A 19,600-nucleotide genomic window follows, 5' to 3' on the forward strand; every position below is an offset into this window, starting at 1 on the left:
ACTCACTCATCCAAATAAAGGACTACATTCTCATCATGAAATTGTCAATCCCTTTAAAATATCGACCTCATTAACAAACTTGCATTCAGTATACATTCTTCTCCAGTCACCAAAAGTTGGGTTATTTCCTTATATTTCAATAATTTAAACACTTTCAAGGTGTATACAAATGTTTTGGATGAGAATAGAGGTCAAGAACGGTCAATAACTACTTTACTTACTTTTACTTTAGTGAATAAAGAACAAAAAAGGCATTCAATAGTAGGATAGTAGGTACTCTATTGCTATTGGAATCACATGACTGGGTAATGTTTTTTTTACTTTTCTAAATAATACCTAGACCCTCCCTGTGTAAGGAGCATTTGCTAGGATGAATTCATTGTTGGTTTTGGTCCTTTGGTGGAAGTGACTTTCATTTTTGTGTTAACACATTAACCCATTTTGACAGCGTGGAAATCAACCTACTGAAACCCGACAATTGAAGTGGTCTTTTCACAAAAAAACATGTCAGCCTGTGAAGAGAAGACTGTTGTTCTTTAAACGAGTGGCCTGGGGATGCGCCAGGTATACTTTCTGCTGTCAGAGCACATTTCATCAGCCCGGTAGTGATCATAGCTCCCAGATGCAGCACCTGCAAAGGAACGCCTGTGGTTCTCCACCTCCACCTCCACCACCTGACACAGAGGAGCCGAGTCGAATGGCACTTCCACGCGGCCACGGGCTGAAGAGACTACCTCTCCTACTCTCTTTTCTTTTCCCAACTTTCCTCTCATCTTCTTTGCATTCGCCTGACACGGTTTACACGCCACTCTGCCATGTCTGATTCTCTCTCTCTAATGTCAGCCGCCACCTGGCCAACCTGGGAGCTTATGCTCGAAAGCAAGGCGTCCTACCTTGGCAGGAAGGAAGTGATGAGGCAGATTTGCTTTAATTATGTTAATTAATTCATCAGAAGCTGCTGAGCGGGGGGGCTGGTAATCTCTCTGGACATGGGGAAACAGATTCTATAAAAACTATATCTCATTATATTTATGTGCACGGTTCAATGTCATTAGTAATTGCCATTTGCATTCATAAAGATATGTGGCATGTCCACAACACATGAGGACAACCTTTAACACGAACGGCAGGGATTGGACTGCTGGCCTTGGATGATAAATGGCACCGTGTTCAAAGTCATTTCAAGCGTGACAAACTCTGAACAATTTACTTTAACCTTCATCAAAAGGAACACATGTCCGACAAAGAGTTGTCATTTGTTATTATATCAGGGAATGAGGATTTCAGATGGACATTTTTCTGGTGCCATGCCTGCTGCCGGCTCATTACTCAATTATTTCGGGGCTTACAATTCACAAATAGGTATGCAAATTAAATTAAAGCAGAGGAAGGTGATAAGAACATGTTCTCCCTTGATGAAGGAGAACTGGAAGTTTAAGGGATGAAAAGAATAAAGAGGTAATAAATGAAGACTCTTTGTAGGACTGAAATGGAGTTAAACAATATATCTGACCCCGATTACTGACCCAGCAGTGCTGTTCTTTAATGCTTTAACAGGACAGGGTTTGAAGGAATTGATTGTTTCTATACTATCCGCTGCTGCCCACTGTGAAACTGTTCAAATGGACCAGTCTTGGCAAAACAAATTACTGCTTGGTGTCTAAGGAGACCTAGGCAGGGCAGTAGAGCATAACCTTGCACATAACACAGTATGTCCCAATTAATCCCCAAATAGCCCGAACGTAGCTGTGTTTAATGTTTGTGATGACTCACCCCGCCCACTCTTTCAAAATGATCGCTGTCTCGCTGGAAGTCGATGAGCTGGCCGTTGAATGCCCACGAGAAAGAAACATCCAGAGCTGGATCGCAGGCAATCTGGCAGGGTAACACGATGCTCTCGCCAACAATAATCTCCATGTTAGTAGGCCTCATGGTGATCCTAGTGGGCTCTGGGCAGACAACAGACGACAGAGTACGCATGTTAATATGGCTGCCACGGGAACCTTTAACACCGTCGTGACCTCGGCAACTCCCATCTCACTTCAATTCCCGGCTAAATCAAGTCACCATCGTTAGATTGCCCACGGATGTGTGCTTTTCCTGATTTTTAATAAGCACTTAAATTCCAGGCCTGTCCATTAGCAACATTTTATGACATATCAGGTTCACACTTTATGTTCGGGCATCAATTTGACGGGAAAATGTTTGAAGCGGGATAACAGAGATGGGAGCGCATTCCCACTGGTGGCTATGGTGGATTGGAGGCCTCCTTGTGTGTTGGGGAAAGGTCACAGTAATTAAATTCCATGACATTAAATGGTTCAGCTGTCAGTGTATAAGAAGAATAGAAGCTAATGAGAAAAATAGGTCAGGTGGCTACACACAATAGATTAATCGCGAGGACTACATGGACGTGTTATGTCATAGAAATTATAAATGTGGTGACACGACCTTTAACTAAATCAAGGATAATGTTTTGCTGCTTATTTAAATGCTGTTTTGCATAATTCATACCAGACATTTTAATTTGATAATAACCTTGGTTTTTAACGTTACACATGCAATTTACATGACTATAAATGAGGACATTATCAAGCCATAGATTGGCACGAAATCATTGACCTTTAGTTTTGAATAACGTTTGCTTAACTCCGACCTCGATAAGAATTGTCCAATCACGTCTGTTCAATCAAAACCAGGTACAGTGAGGCTGGAAAAGCTTTGGATTCATTTAAAAGCTGAAACTGTGCATAGGGATGTAGAAAGAGTAGACTTGGTATCTCAAAAGAGTAGAGGGTATATATAATATTCGGCTGAATGTCTGCATTACAAAAACAATACTGCTCTTTTGTTTCCTGTTCACCTACATGTTAACTGCTAACTTTTCTCTAGACCTTTAAGCTTCAATCTTTTTTGCAAAGAATATTAATATGGTATAAGAGCACTGCTTAAGCATAATGTGATTTATGCCGCTTTCAAATGCATTCTAAAAGTGAAAGGAAGTTTTGGAATAGGCATATTTATTTTGAATATTGATATTGAATATTGAAATATTGAAAGCTACAGCCAGAAGCCGGCTAACTTAGCTTGGCACAAAGATAGGAGAAAGGGCGAACAGCAGCTAGCCTGGCTCCAACAGCAATACAATGTTTATAGGGAGCATATGTATGTTGGACTATTTCTTTGTTGACACCCATTTCCTGGTTACAAGCAACACTGAATGACCATTGATATAAATAGTCCAACACTTAACCCCCCTGAACAAATACTAGCTTAAACGAACATGATACTGTATGCTAATTTGTTAGCTTCATGGGTGCTAGCAAATTGATTGTGTTAGGCAACTAATGGCAGAGAATACAAATGTTTGTGTACAGACACGCAAGTGGTATTTATTTACATATTCTTCTTCAAGTGCTACTTCATTTGGAGATATTGTCCAAGCTGATATGGTCAGCAGTTGTATTTTGGAAGAAATAGAAGGCTTATAATAAAATCTACTAATAAGGCTTGTCATTTGACCTTTTAGACCCAATTGATTGTAAATAACATGAAGCTGCCTTTGTCCTTTCAGTTTGAAATCAAGAACCCATTGTTTCAAGTAACCTTCAGCCTTGAAAGGAAAATCTACCCATTGTTATCAGTGTTGATGTGCTTGAATAGAAAGCATAACACAAGCACAGCGTAGTTACATCAACAAAGGAGAAAAGACTCACCGGTGATGAGCAGCCTGCCACTTGTGCTTGCCGTCCCAAACTGATTCTTAGCGATGCACGTGTAGATAGCTGCATCCCGTCGGGTAACATTGGCGATCTTTAAAGTCCCGTTGGGAAGCAAAGTAATCCTGAAAAAGGCAGAACAGATTGTACTGTATGGACTAAGGTGCAGAGTGTACCGTTTGAATTGCATCTGTCTGTATGATTTTTCCATGTGGTACTTTTTTTTTTGTATTCTTTGTGTATTCTTGACAAAAAAGATTGAAAGCCTCTGAAGCACTATGACCCTAATGTTGCTTTAAAGCCCCCCACTAAAGCTCAGGAAAATGAAATTCTTTGACGCAGCAGGCACAGTGACCCATCACCCTCACTCAGTGGCGGGCTAAACGCTGGGACACATTACTAAATGAAGAAATATTTTACAAACAGCAACACTTGAATAACCCAATGAATAAATAAAGTGCGCTTCACAGGCTTTATGTTGCTGAGCTCAGAGAGGAAGCTTTCATGCAGGGAACCCAATATATCTCTATTACTATATATATGAGAGAAGGCAATTATTGTCTGGCAAAAAAGTACACTGCGTTTATTTAGTGACCAACAAAGAGTGATCAAGACAAAAAGATACATTAATCAATAGTTAACTTTAGTTGAATTATCATAATCACCATGTATTGGGTTGTCCATTTTTATAATATCAATACATATAATAATGCAACGTGTATACTTGGTAATTGTCTATTTTTGGCAGAGTGCTACGCCGTAATTGGTGCGCTTCGCCCAGGTAACTATGTTTGTGTCCCTCTTGAAACAGAAGTAAAAATAACTAAATCATATTGTTATTCTGAAGGAAGTCGTGCTTCTTTCCCGTAACTACGCCAATTATTTGTATTTCTTAAACATATCCAAATAGTTCTGTTTCATAGTGCTTAGTAGAAAGGTCACATGAGCACTGCCACTGTTTCATAATGTTAAATACAGTAGAATAGATGTATAGTATGTTGTTTTGGGAGACAGTGTCTATATAATTAGATAAGCAAGGCTCGGATTTACACAGCATGACTGCCTGTGAGAAACCACTTCCCATCCAGTGTCTGCATACGTCCAGTGTGCACCTTGAAACACCATGTGGGCTTCACATACAGTGTGCTAAATGTCAGTCAGCTTGGGAATTTTACCAATTCTCTGCAGCTATAGATGCAGCTTCCCATCTGGAGCCTCAGTGTTGTTTTGACAAGACGCTTTGCTTATACTGTTGCTTTCAGACCTCCTTTTGTATAAGCAGTATTGGCAATGTTTAGAATTTCCTCTGTGGGCTGAGATGTCTGTGTTTCTGTTGTTCTTAGTCAGTGTGCCCTGTCTGCTTGTGTGTGTGCGTTTGTGTTACAAATTCTCAGTGTGTGTGTTGAGGATTTAGTCACCGCTGTTCTTCTTCCTTCAATGATGAAAGTTCTGTTGTGGATTGCTCATAGTGTGTCATTTCTTGCCTCTGATATTGTTTGATTTCTTCACCTTTTAATTGGTGCTTGGGTATTGTGTGAAACGCTTTCAGTAGCTCAACAACAAAGAAAATGAAGCACCACTTTCAACCACTTAAGTGGGGCCTTAAGTTTGCTCATTGGCGGCATAATGTCTGCACAGAGTTTGGAGTCTAGTGAGCTGTCTCTTTGTCTCTATTTAAAAGCTTTTATCTTCAGCATGCCTCCATTTGCTAATCTTTTACGGTCTCAAACATTTCATGCATGCAGTGTGGATACGACCGGCTGGCATCGTCATCCCTCACACCGAGCTATTTGCACACGAGGGTGCACGCAGCCTATTAGCCATTTGCAATTTTCTTGGTGGGTGCTCTGCTCTCATTCCCCTCATTAGCCTTCCCTTTTATACAGCTGCACAAAACCCAAATATACTATTCCAACATGTCGTTTTGCAGTGAATGTGAATAAAAGCTGAGGGATATGCATTTGGGCTTTTATCCTACCTTTCGCTTCTCAGCAGGATCTCATTCCCTTTCTTCCACAGGCTAATTGCTGGGGGTGAGGCCTCGGGCTTGCATTCCAGAGTGACTCCGCTTCCTGAGCGGGCTTTTAGCAGGGCCCTTAATGGACTTTTGGAGAAGCTGGGAGGTGAGGCTGTGTGTTGGGGGGGCAGAGAAAGGTGTAAGATTCAAAACTATAGGCAACCTGTACCTTTGCAGATCAGCCGTATCGACATCGACTTCCTTTCAGCTCTTAGTGAGAGCGGCTCAAAACCTCAGCGTGAACTCAGTGGAAATGCCTTTTTGGCTCAAGGCTATATGGACCCGCCTGCCACCCCACCCTTCAATGCTTTATCACTTAATCCACCCTCAGCATGCTTCCAACCTGCACAGCTTTTGGCTGTTGCCCACACTCATCATCACATTTTGTCAGCCATCATCTGGACCCCCCCAAGTGTCATCACATGCATCAGGACAGAAAATGGATTTGTCATCGAGCCAGTCAGTTGGAAGTCATCAAAGCTTTGCAAATAAATCAATACCCCATCTACATGAGAAAGCATGTGCAATGCCACAAAGTAATGCGTTTGTAGTATCCAAATCAATATGATGAAACGAGCGAAAGTAAAATGAGACACTCCATCAGATTCAGATTTTCTGCTGGCAGAGCCCATAATGACATCAAATGAGTCTGCAGACTGATTGCCGAGGAGATAGCAGGGTCCTGGTTCTTATCTTAGGAGATGATCAAACGCACAGTCAGATAAGCAGGACAAAAGCAGAGGGAGGGATGCAATCTTACCTAACACCATTAGTTGGGCACTGGAATAAATAATGCCATGTTTGTTTTCAGCCACACACTGATACATGGCTGAATCGGACAGGTTTAAAGCAGCTATGGAGAGGGCCCCGTTTTCGATTTGTACCCGGCCCTGAGGAGGAAAGAGAGACATCATCTGCATATCCTTTGCAAGGCAAACTTATTATGACCAAAAGCGATGCAGCAATTACTGGTGCACCATGAAGGGAGGAGGACAGCAGGAGAGGAGAAAGAGAGAAAAAAAGCATTGTGCCAGTGTTCATCTTGGAATAGGGGAAAAGATGATGAGGCTCTGGTGGAAACTGCTAACCTGCATCTTAGATACACAGAAAAGAAGCAATGTTGACACCAGCACCAGCAGCATATTCAAAAGCCATTTATTTTCCGTGGAAAAACTATCATGACAGCTCCGATGATGACTTGATGATTGATTTTGGCCCAATGAGCTAGTCAGAGATCTGAAAGGCTGCAGTTGGGGAGGCTTCTTATGCTGATATCTTAACCCTCCTATTGTCTTCCTCCCCCCCCTTACTTTGGTGTTTGTGGTAAAATTTGACCGGTCCTGTTTCAACTGCTATTACATTAACACAAAAACCATTAATCATCAACACATTTCATTTAACACCCTTTCAAACTGTACATATTGTATGAGACTACTGGTACACATGAACAACTGCAGTAAATATACAAAGAATAGACACTGAACATGTATTGTGTGTGCCAGGTGTGATCCATGTGGGGGGATGGGCACAAAAGAGCGGGAAATGTATCAAATTGTTCTGTGTGTGTGTGTGTGTGTGTGTGTGTGTGTGTGTGTGTGTGTGTGTGTGTGTGTGTGTGTGTGTGTGTGTGTGTGTGTGTGTGTGTGTGTGTGTGTGTGTGTGTGTGTGTGTGTGTGTGCAGGGACGTGCACAGACATTTGGAGGGGCGATTGCTCTAAACTGGAAAAAGGGCCTTCAATCCTACGATGAAGCAGGCAGTGAAGTGTTCTCCTGTGAGAGGGCGATCAAGAGAAGAGAGCGAGCGGCCCCGTCGAGGGAGTTTACCATGTGGGCAATTACATTTAAGAAGAGGGAGAAGAAGAAGAAAAAGAAGAAGTAGTAGAAGAAAAATCAAGCTGGTGTGTTTCCCGCAGCGAGACACTACAAGGCTCATCATGTTGATTTGACCACAACAGAAAGAAAGAAAAACCTCTCGCTCTCTCCAGACGGGCAGGTCAGCCAAAAAGGGGAAACGAGTCGTTGCCCGGGCAACAATAGCCCGTACCTGTGTACGCCCCTGTGTGTGTGTGTGTGTGTGTGTGTGTGTGTGTGTGTGTGTGTGTGTGTGTGTGTGTGTGTGTGTGTGTGTGTGTGTGTGTGTGTGTGTGTGTGTGTGTGTGTGTGTGTGTGTGTGTTTACCTGATCCGGATGGTTACTAATTCCTTTTCTTTGTGGTGGGAACACCATGGGTGTTACAAAGTTGACTAAATCATCCAAAATTCAATGAGAGTGTTGATCAGCAATTGTATATGTTCAAATGTCTACTGTGAAGGATATCATAAAGCCTTAATGCAATCGAATGTAAAACCAAAAAGTTATGATTGATGAAAATTGTAAATCGGTCAGATTCGACCCGAAGACAACAGGAGGGTTAATTATAGACGCATGGAGAGAAAGTTGGAGCTTATTAGTGAGGTACTAAGTCACCTTACACATAAGTGAATGTATTATAACACTTCAACAGATAATACATTTGCACGTTTTTGCTTCAGTGGCTAATTTAATGAGGCAGATTTTACACATACAGGGGGGTGATAATAGTCAAACATAGTTTTTTTTGTTGGCCAAGGTGTTGATAAATAAATGGTTATTACAAAAATTGAGGTTAGAAATTTCAGACGTTTGATTAGAAAGAGTCCTTTTTCACCTCTAGTAACTTCTACAGCTGGATCATTTATGATTTTCAGACATGGGAGCTTATATTTTTTTTGTAATATTAGTTTTTATTATTTGACTCGATTGGTCTAAACATGTCTTGAACACAAACAAAGTTCTCTACAGGCAGTAAAAAAAACATATATATAATTAAATAAATAGGTAAATTCATCAGAATCAGAATCAGGTTTATCGCCAGGTAGGTTCGCACATACTAGGAATTTGAGTTGATGTCACGGTGCATACATAAAATATAAAAAAAAAAAAATCTAATATAAAACAAAATATATTTTACACCGTAATAAAATACAGTTAAATAGCAATACAAATGAAATAAAGCAGTAATTTACATGGAAATAGAATGCTATGAATGCATTTTAGAATATAAACTATGAAATGTGAAATAAGAATATGTGCAGAAAGGAGTATGAACATTGTGTGCATTAATGTAATGCATATAGTCTATGATGTGGCAGAGGTAAAGTGTCAGTGGGGGGGCCGGGCCTTGTTTAAGAGGCCGGTAGCTGAGGGGAAGGCTAAGGGGCGGGACATCTCTAAGCTGTGGGCAATTTTTTGATACAGCACATTACCAGTGCATGGTCGGTGTACCATTCATATTTCAAACAGTTTCTGTGCATTTCTGATTCAGTGTAACTAATTGGAATGGAAATATATGCATCATTATGTTGCCTCAATTTGAATTCCCTTCACTTGCCACCAATTTGTATAATAGTCTCATATCTCCATACCTCAGCCATCACTTGCTCCCCATTCTTCAGCCAGCTGTAGGACGGTTTGGGCTTTCCATTTGCCTTGCACTCCCAAAAGAGGTTTTCTTTGATGGACAGAGCTGTGTCCGTCATTGTCTGGAGCCAGTGAGGTTTAGCTTGAAATAAATGAGAGGATTACCTTTTCAAACATGTGTTTTAATTATAGCAGCAGTGGATTAGTCAAGAGTGGTATCAGAAATCATGAAGCCATTAATGCAGCCTTCAAAGTGGATTATCAGCCTAATGAGGAACACATGCTGGTAAATAGATTTTAATATTGATTGGAAATTCGCGGCCTGTAATCTAATATACACTTTTTACTTTTTAGAGCGTGGATCCATAGCATGTAGAGAAAAGTCATGGTAACATTATGCCCCGCACGTCTTAGACAAATAGGTTTTCTGTCAAACAAACAAGATTAAAGCTGCAGGGGACGTCCATGTTTCCTGTACGTACACACCCAAATTCATTCTCAATTTAAAATGGTTCACTCACCATGGAATGAGATACGACCCCGTGCAGCGTTTTTGCCTCGCCGATTCTCCGCCATACATTCGTACGTCCCAGCGTCTTCCTGCTGTAAATTGGGGATTTCAAGGACGGCGTTTGAATTCTTCATTTTCACTTTGCTGGGGAAAGGGATGCCGCTGGTTCTCCTCCAGCTTATTTCTGGGACAGGGCTGCGAAAAAGGCGATCAAAAAAGATTCCCATGAGGGCGTCTGTCAGTCTCAGTGATTGAACTGAGTGTCTCGTCAGTTATTGTTCTCCAAAAATCTAACTGTGATTGCTCTGATTAAGAAGCTCTTTTAGGAACTTTGATTTCTACTCCCTTGTCGTGTCATGCTACGGCCCTCGCTCTCGTGAAAATTGATGAATCTGAGAATGAGTAATGTTACGCTTGTGCATCCTTAAATCATCTTGAGTAGCGCTTATTCATGCATGAATGAGCCTACAGCTTATGTCGCGCACACAATGAGATTCACTTACTTTCCCAGAGCGAAGCATTCTAGTTTCACCACCGATTCCTTCGCAGCTGGAACCGAATCAGGGAAATGAACTTCTATTTTGGGTTCATATTCGCCCATTACTCCTACAAAAGTGAGACAACAGACGACAAGCTTTTTACATCAATGATTAACGGCGCAGATTATACACGTGTCGGATCAAAGCGAGAGCAGTAACAGCTTGGGACAGCTAACACAGAAGTCTCGATGCATGCAGAGCAAAAGTGACCCCCAAAAGGGCTGGTGAAGAGCAGGAAAATCAGAGGTGGCTTATAAAAGATTCAGGGAACACATCAGGGAAAATACTTGCCTTGTGGAGAAGCAGGTCCTACCATCTTGTTGAAATATATTAAAAGCAACAACTGTAATACATCAGGTTGAGCGATTAACTCTACCGATGTTGAAATCACAATTTAAGAGAGAGCTATTTTCAGGTTAGGGTTCCTGAATTAGTAATGCCATTTCAAGCCGATGTAAATGAAACTAAAAACCATATATTGATAACTGTCACTGTTAAATAAAATACTGATCTGTAGCTGATTAACACTCATTCTTTTAGTTTGCCATTATATCATTTTGTTCTGTTCGTCTGAAACAAGAAGCTTTTGTGATTGGTACAACCTTATCTTGTTGAGTGCATCAATTCAGGCCTGTCATTTCATTTATAAAATATAATCACAATTTAAACTGTTCTTTATAATAAATTGTGACCTAGAGGTCCGTAAAAATAAAACAATTAACAGTCCATTTTAACCTTGACGTCACTGACAGCTACTTGCCCATGTAATGGAACTCTTCTGACCCACAATTGGAAATATACTAAAATAAAAATGCAATATCTGAACCCCTCGGCTCCGAGTTTTTGTAGGGGGTTTTCAATGCTGAATTCTTGCAGTCCGATAAGCAAGTTCAGAATGGATGTGTTGTTAAAATATGGCGTCTACGACACATTGTTTCACAAGTAATACACTCGGAAGCAAAAGCTCAGATATCGCATTTCAGTCAGTGTTCCATCTATTTTGCCCTCAATATGAACTGTTTGCCTGTATTCAATCAAAGCCTGCTCAAACGTAATTGATCAATTTAACTCGGACAACAAACGGAAACCAGAAAGCTTCTAAAATCGTATCTTGTTCTAAGATCTTAAATGAATTCTTTATATTTAAGTCGTTTACCATCACTTCTGAGGACCAGTGGTGTTGGAGAGCTGAGCACCTTCTCCTTCGAGACGGTGTTGTTAACCACACAGGTGTAGTTGCCAACATCTGAGGTCTCCACTTTAGCGATGTACAGACTCCCGGTCTCTTGAGAGATGAATCGCCTGCTGTCTTGCTGGACAAAGTACGGGTATTCATTGAAGATCCACGCAAATGTCAGCTCTGGAATGGAAAGAAATACAATTTAACTTAGAGCTGAGGTTTTCTGCTGTCATTGCTCTTTTAAAACTGATACCACACATAGAGCTGGGACAGTTGAACCGAAAGAAGATACCCAAGTTTTATGGGCTCAGAACTGTCTCATAATACACACACGCACACAGAAGGATTCACACTTGTATTTCATGATCAACAAAAGGATTCACACTTGTATTTCCGGATCCACACTTGTGTTTTTCAATGCACACACAAATGTGTTCCGTTTCATATACATGTAAATAAAATCCTAATACAGAAAAAAGTTTTAAATGTGTATTTTTGATCCTCACATATTTGTTTTCCGTTTAAATCCCCTGAATCTGCAAACACAAACCGCTTTCTGTGCATGGATCGCTGTGCATTCGTGTGTGGGTTTTTTGAGACTCCCCTGACGCTCACCCGATTCGTACTTGTAATTTTTTCTATCTATAGCCAATCAGATGTCTCCTCCATTCTAAGCCAATCACATGAGCGCGCCCCCACGAGGGTAGATTTCTTGCGTTCATGACGTAGCGCTTCATGTACGCATTTTGCGCAGTCTGGAACTGACAGGTCCATGGAGCCTGTCTGCAGGCGCTAATCTCAGGACACCTCCACTCTCAGTACATTGCCACTTTCCGAACAGGAAATGCACGCAAATACAAGCCTTTATATTATTAAGGTACAGCGCCACTTTCCGAACCATTGATGAATGCTTGTGTGTACACAAAAACGGCAGGCAAAACCGTTTTAAATGTGTGTTTCCTGTATGGCGAATACAGCTGCTTTATTTATGTCTGTATGGAGTTGTTGTGAGTGTGGAGGGAGCAGCTACAGGTTAGCTTAGCCTAATCAATCAGTGCACTACGAAGCCAGTGCTAGACAGTGAACTGTCAACGGGGAGGAGCCCCGCCGGTCATTATCGGCCGATATTCACTCTAAATAGTTTGATCCGTGCTCTCTATAAAGGCCGATCAGGAGAGCTGGATCTGATCGATATGGACATAAACGCGAGTGAAGTATAACCGGACGCGAGAGAGAGATCACATCAGCTGCTGAGTCTGACAGAGACATGCAGCTCTGCATAATCACCTGAAGCTCCGCCCCCTGTTTAGCGAGCTGACCGGACAGCGCAAAATGCGTAGCCTATATGAAGTGTCATGAACGCAAGAAATCATACCCTCGTGGGGGCGCGCTCATGTGATTGGCTTAGAATTGAGGAGACATCTGATTGGCTATAGATAGAAAAAATTACAAGTACGAATCGGGTGAGCGTCAGGGGAGTCTCAAAACACCCACACACGAGTGCACAGAAAGCGGTTTGTGTTTGCAGGTTCAGAGGTTTTAAACGGAAAACAAATATGTGAGGATCAAAAATACATATGTAACATTTTTTCTGTGTTTGGATTTTATTTACATGTATATGAAACGGAACACATTTGTGTGTGCATGGAAAAACACAAGTGTGGATCCAGAAATACAAGTGTGCATCCTTTTGCGGATCATGAATTACAAGTGTGAATCCTTCTGTGTGCATGTGTGTATTATGAGACTGTTCTGAGCCCATAAAGTTTGGCCTAAAAATGTTAGCATATCACTAAAATGTTTTACCCTTATCTCAGTTTTCTTGGGAAGAGATACCAAGGCATAGCAAATGCAATATCTATTGGTGCAGAGGCAATGTGAGACCCAAGGAAAGGAAGCGAAACAAAATGGATTACAGCGCGTCAGTGGCCCTCCCCTGACACACGGCCTGCATTCCCCGAGTCTCTGAGTGACATGGTCTGGTTCATGGGAGGCACAAACGAATAGACGGATGGATTGAGGGTTGAAAGGATTGACGTATGGAATTACGAACATGCTGTGATGCGCCTTCACAAGCTGCAGGTCCACCATAAGAAAAGAGAAACCTGCCATGATGAATTACTGTGTCCTTTTGAAAAACGCACACTGCACAGATCTGCAAGAGCCAGGAGATGCTCAGTGTAATCTACCACACGGGAGGTGAGGGGCTCCGGGTCAAAGGTGAATGCAATGACTGTCAATCATTTCCAACGCCCCCCCCCCCCCAGGGACGGCTTCGGATGGGATGGAGCGTCCGAGCTGGGAGCAGTGATGCAGATACAAAGCTCCCTCTGATTAGGCAAGCAGGACCCACACATTTAGGAGTCAGCATAACCTCCATCTGAACTACGCGGCTGTAATGAGCAGTGATAGAAGTGTAAGCAATAAGTCAAAAGAAAACACGACACAGGGGCTTTTTCTGCAACAGAAGAAAAAAAGTGACCCATTTGCTTAAAAAGACCTTGGAGTAAACAAAACTCTGAAAAGCACTAAGGGGACCCCAGATGCTTGTGACAATATTGTATTTAATTTAGCAGTTGGGGGTTGATGTAATAATTAATGCGAAGGGGGAAACAAGCTATTCTGAGTCAACAAAATGAGAAACCTGAAGTGATAGAAAGGGTTATTATTAATGCCTTTGTAGCCTCAAGACTGGACTATTGCAACGCTCTGTATGTGGGTATGGATCAGGCCTCAATTAAACGCCTGCAGCTAGTGCAGAACGCAGCTGCACGTCTTCTGACTGACCACAAAAAGGGTGACCACATCACCCCAATTCTGGCCTCACTGCACCGGCTTCCAATTTGGTTCCGAATTGATTTTAAAATCTTTTTATTTGTTTTCAAAGTGGGCTGGCTCCGGCCTATATAGCCGAACTCTTCCATCGCTACACCCCAGCCAGAGCTTTAAGGTCTGCTGAACAGCTGCTGCTGGTAGTGCCCAAGACCAGGCTCAAAACCAGAGGTCACCGAGCTTTCGCAGCAGCTGGCCCCAGGCTCTGGAACACTCTGCACCTCCATGTGAGGTCGGCCCAGACACTAGGGGTTTTTAAATCCTCACTAAAAACACACTTCTTCTCCCTGGCCTTCTCGTCAGAGCGGAGCATGACACCTGACTATTCCCTGTGTTTTTGTTTTTTATATTTCTGTTGTAAATGATTGTCTTTTATTGTGATTGTAGTAATGTGTTTTTATTACATGTACAGCACTTTGGCTCGACCAAAAATGGCTTTTAAATGTGCTATATAAATAAAACTTGATTTGATTCTTTTTAAAGAGGTGTTGGATAAGGTACAGTGAAGTTCAAGGTTATGAAGAAAAATGCATGCCTTCAATTTACAAGAGAGAAAAAATGCAGAGAATGGGAAGAGAGGGAGAGGAAACCCAGAGGGGGAGTGACGGGGCGAGAGAAGGAAGAAGGGCTCGCACTGCACTACTTTTCATTCACTTCTGAAAATGTAAGAAAAACACAATCGTGCTACGGTTACAGCAGCCAACCGCATATAAGCCCATGTCAGAGGAAAGCTGTCAAAGTGTATTTCACACCGAGTCCTCTGACCCATTATCCCATAGACCGGCTATACAGTACAATGCTCTGCGCTAAACTGTTCTCTTGTGAAGGAATTGGTTGTTTCAATATGCAAGCTACAGTATCAAGAGGGAGACAAGCGAGGCAGCAGCCATTGTCCATACCTACTCTGCGTCTTTATCTCCGATTCAGCCCTCTTATTTAAAGAATGCATTTTGAGCTACTCAGATGAACAATAAGAACATTTTTGAATGTGTTGAGGTGCTTAAATATATGGATACAGCCAGCAGCTGGTTTGCTTCACATAACAACAAACAGCCAGCTGGGCTCTGTCTGAAGGTTGCTAAGCTCGCCTATAGCTCCTCGACACAATAAAACGAAATGTAAAATAACAGGTTCTACTTTGAAAAGGCTGTTTGTGTAACTTTAAAGACTATAAATATATCATTTTAAAATCACTCTTATTCAACTGGAAGTAGTACACACAATGGTATGCAGATATTGTCAGTCTACGCTAAGCTAACCCATTGCTGCCTTTAGCTTCCTAATTACAGAAACGGTTTACCGGGCTCTGTCTGAAGGTTGCTAATCTCGACTATAGGTATAAGGTTGTTCACGTAACTTTAGAGATAACTATAAATATCTTGTTTTAAAATGGAAGTACACACTGGTATGCAGATATTGACAGCCTACGCTAAGCTAAGCTAAGCTAACTGGCTGCTGGCCGTAGCTTGATATTTAACGGATAGATCTGAAATAGATATCTTCTCATCTAACTCACAGCCAACTCAATGAGCACATATGAAGACTCATTTGGAAACACACTGCTCTAATGAGAAACATATACAGGATAAGGAAACACCCACGAAAGGATTTGCACAGTAGTTCAGTATACCTTATATAAGGGGGAGATTATAGGCAGCATGTGTACTTATAATGGGTGTTAAAACAGATTTAGTTAGGAGTGAGGAAGTAATCCCTGATCAAAGGTTGCCATGTGAAACGATGAAGGGAATTATATATTTCATGAATCATGATTAAGGATGAAAGGGCACAAAAGCTGCATACAGAGAGAAAAACAACTTACCTCCAGAATATGTAGGAGGTCCACATAACAGAACGACTCCTTGGCCCTCGCGGACGTTCACAGCGTTCCTCACTGTTAGAGTTTTGAAGTTGTCAAGATCTGATGAGTCAAATAAAATCTAAATTAGGCTGCAGCCGAGAAGAAAGCAGGGTGTCAGACAGCCAGAGAGTCTACAGTGTAGAAAGTATTCTCAAGTTTCTTTGAAAAGGATAGCTCTGATATAAGAAATAAGTTTTCCCAGATTCCCTTTACTGATTGACTGACTTCTCTTGTTGATGTTACATTTTGAGGACTGGGGCTTTAACAGCGCATCATTGATTGCCCCCAGACACCTCATGACTGCCTTTGACACTTTCAAAGCCATCTTGGGTGCTGATGAAATAGACTGACCTGCAGGGGCGCCGTAAGGGGGTGAAAAGTTCGGACGAATCTAAGGGCCCGTGACTGACAGGGGCCCAAACTATTTTAGAACATTAAGAAAAAAATGTTTAAGTAACCAATGTGATCTTTTCAAGGGGCCCAAAATCACTGGCGGCGCCCCTGGTGACCTGACGTTGTGATGTTTACCCTGCACCACCACAACATAGCACAGTAAAAAGATTAGGCTGAATCAGATAAAATAAGCAGTGGGGAGGGGGGGCGTTTTGGACTGAGAAAACACCGGGACAGACCGCATGACAAATGAGGGTTTGCAGTGCCAGCAGCAATAAGTAACATCATTATTAAATGTGGTGTAATCTCACACTTAAAAGCATTAGCCCCACCATCAATACTCTCAGCACAATCCATCCCCTTGCAAATGAATGAGCGGTTGCTGGCAGACAAAACCCAAAACCTGGGATGATAAACCATCCCTGGCTTCATGAGTGATGGAGGGAAGCTACCGCAGTCCGCTCTGTACTCTGTCTGCACCCTCTGGCTAACAGCCTAGAGTAAGCCTTCCAAACACAAACAAAAGAAAGTCAGTGTGACCGATAAGGGAAATTAGGAGGAGGAAGATTATGGAGGGAAGTGGGACAGAGTGTTGGTAAGATTAATGAGCAGCTCTCCGATGACCGCAGTGGATTCAAACAGAGCCAAGTCACGGCAGGACACCAAGGAGGCCACAGGAGGAACCGGCCCACTTCAAAATACGCACACAGGCAACGTCCTTCTGATCTCACCAGGCTGCCTTAGTAAATACGGAGTCCATCTCACAAAGACGTTTATGATTCTAAGAAGTAGTGCTGAAGTGAGAAAAAACAGCAACGAGGCGTACCGACAGTTGATAATTATAACAGGACTTGGAAACAGCGGGAGGTGAATCAAAGCGCGACTGAAAATGACTTTGTGGACAAGGAAAGGATGACCACTTTCCCAATATTGTGGCAAACGGTACTGAAGAGGTTCGGAGATGTAGCTGGGCTCAGACCTGGAGGGGATACACTTCTGTCTACTCTGGCCTCTGAGCAGAAGAATAATGGGCTTTAGTGGAGTGAACTGACCACACACTAACTGTGAGAGGCCAAAGCCACTGTAGCTGCAGTGATTGCTTTGCAAGCAGAATCCGTCTTTACCACGAAAGAATGACTGGCCTAGAGAATACAGAGAGCAGCCATTATAGCTGGAAGATAATTGGTCTGGGCAATGGCGTCACTGTGTAGACATTCCCTTTTATATATTGTTTCCAGCAGTGTTCTTGAACAAAGGTACTTTTACCTGCTGTTTTGTTTTACTTTTAGAAGCAAAAACAAAACAGCAGCCACAGTGTATGTATGTTTCAACCCTATACTGTATCCACGGTTGATTAAACCTGGGGCTTTTGGGGTTGCATCGTTGGCTTTTGTTCCTATCGTTAAAAAAACCAATATTAAAGTAATTGCTGAGAATTGTTAAATGGACAACATCATTACAATAACACGTTGTGGTCAGCTCTCCTAGCAGATTGCAGACAAGCCAACAGACGGGTTAAATAGTCATTTATAATTTTTTTGGCAACAAATTAGCAGCAGATCAAACCTGTTAACACAACAGCAATGGTGTTTGCACGCTGTTGCTTAATATCACATGCCAAAGTATAACGTAGGCTATGTCGATCTGACAAATCTAAGTCTAATAAGAACTGTGTTTCAGCTGTAAGAATCTGGTCTCCAACATCTGTTCAATTCTTCAAATATCTGGCTCTTTGGCTCCTAAAAAGTTTGACTATCAGAATCAGAATCCCTTTATTAGTCCCACAGAGGGGAAAATGTGCATCGTTACAGCAGGAAAGAGCCACCGACAGCTTAATGTTACATATGTTTGAAAAAAAGAAGTTATGATATAATAAAAAATATTCAAAAAAAATAAAAAATGACTATGATCATCAGTTAGTTACTTAGTGTATCATTATGTTGTTTGGTGCTGTTAGAGGTGTAATCACTAAGCTGCCAACTGTGGCTGGAGATGACACTGATGAGAGCCATAGAGTGAGCTGAAAGACGCTCAAGTGCTTTATTGAGCTGAGGTTGACTGCGTACTCATTCCGCTGATGTGTTTTTTTTTTGCAGGTTTGTCCCTGCGAGAGACAAATCTAACACTAGTTACCTTAAATGTGCACTGGCTCTAGATACAGGGTATATGCAGGAATCCTGAGGTCAAATTTAATACCTTTTAACACCCCGCGGACACCCTGAGATAAGGCTTTTGATTAACTTGTTGTTTTAAGGCCACTGAAGTTCTCTAAAGCATTTGAAAAAAAGCGTTAACCATTTTTGAAATGATAAGAATAGGCTCTGAGCATTATAATGTTGTTCTTAATGGGCGGCTCTTTGTCACAGTCTTGTAAAGGGATTGGTGAGAGGGAGTATTCAGTTGGTTTCAATCTGCAACTGCAAGATGCCTCACAATCCTACACTTTGTGTCTTTGAGAGAGCTCCAAACTGCGTTGAAACTAACAACCCAAGTGGCTAATCATGGTACTACACAAACAGTCCCCTTTGGCCTAAAAGCATTTTTCCACATAATATTTAAATGTTGAAACACTCGTTGATATGACACCTGATTTTCCCAGGGCCAAGATTATGATCTTCACATGGTGGCTTTGGTTCAATGCAGGAAACCCGGGTTGTTTAGAGAGAAAAGGATACAATCCGCATTGACCGAAATGCAAGTTAGTTAATTTTCTTTAGTTTTAACATACATTTTTGGACTTTGCTTCTGATTTTAATTTCATTTAATTTCAAACCTTTATTTAACGAGATTGGTCCCATTGAGATCATAGATCTCTTTTTCAAGGGAGACCTGCAGCATATAGGTTCCACATGAAACATGAAACAATAAAGGACATTATACATTATATTTACAGGATACATTTACATAGTTATGGACATTTACAAGAGTTATAGACATTTACAAGATTAATATTATCATTTATATGCAGGTATCTGTTTTTGGTAGCAAATACAATTTTGTGTTTCATTCTAAGCAATATTTCGCATGTTTTTATTGTTAGCTGTCATAAGAAATGTGAGCATACAGTTGAAGCAGTTGAACTTTGAAGGCAAACAAATCAGCAAAGGCAT

At 41.6% G+C, this 19,600-nt stretch overlaps 1 protein-coding gene across 1 annotated transcript in view; it reads right to left on the reverse strand.

Annotated features, from left to right (window-relative positions):
• Positions 1 to 19,600, reverse strand: part of cntn3b (contactin 3b) — a 63,008-nt gene that overhangs the window by 16,058 nt on the left and 27,350 nt on the right. The window contains 9 exon segments of the mRNA XM_079684930.1: positions 1,774 to 1,949; positions 3,717 to 3,844; positions 5,698 to 5,848; positions 6,497 to 6,626; positions 9,180 to 9,316; positions 9,696 to 9,880; positions 10,189 to 10,291; positions 11,381 to 11,584; positions 16,059 to 16,157. Coding sequence (XP_079541056.1) covers positions 1,774 to 1,949; positions 3,717 to 3,844; positions 5,698 to 5,848; positions 6,497 to 6,626; positions 9,180 to 9,316; positions 9,696 to 9,880; positions 10,189 to 10,291; positions 11,381 to 11,584; positions 16,059 to 16,157 — 1,313 coding nt within the window.

Source organism: Notothenia rossii (genome assembly GCF_949606895.1).
Source record: "Notothenia rossii genome assembly, chromosome: 5".
Lineage (NCBI taxonomy): Eukaryota > Metazoa > Chordata > Actinopteri > Perciformes > Nototheniidae > Notothenia > Notothenia rossii.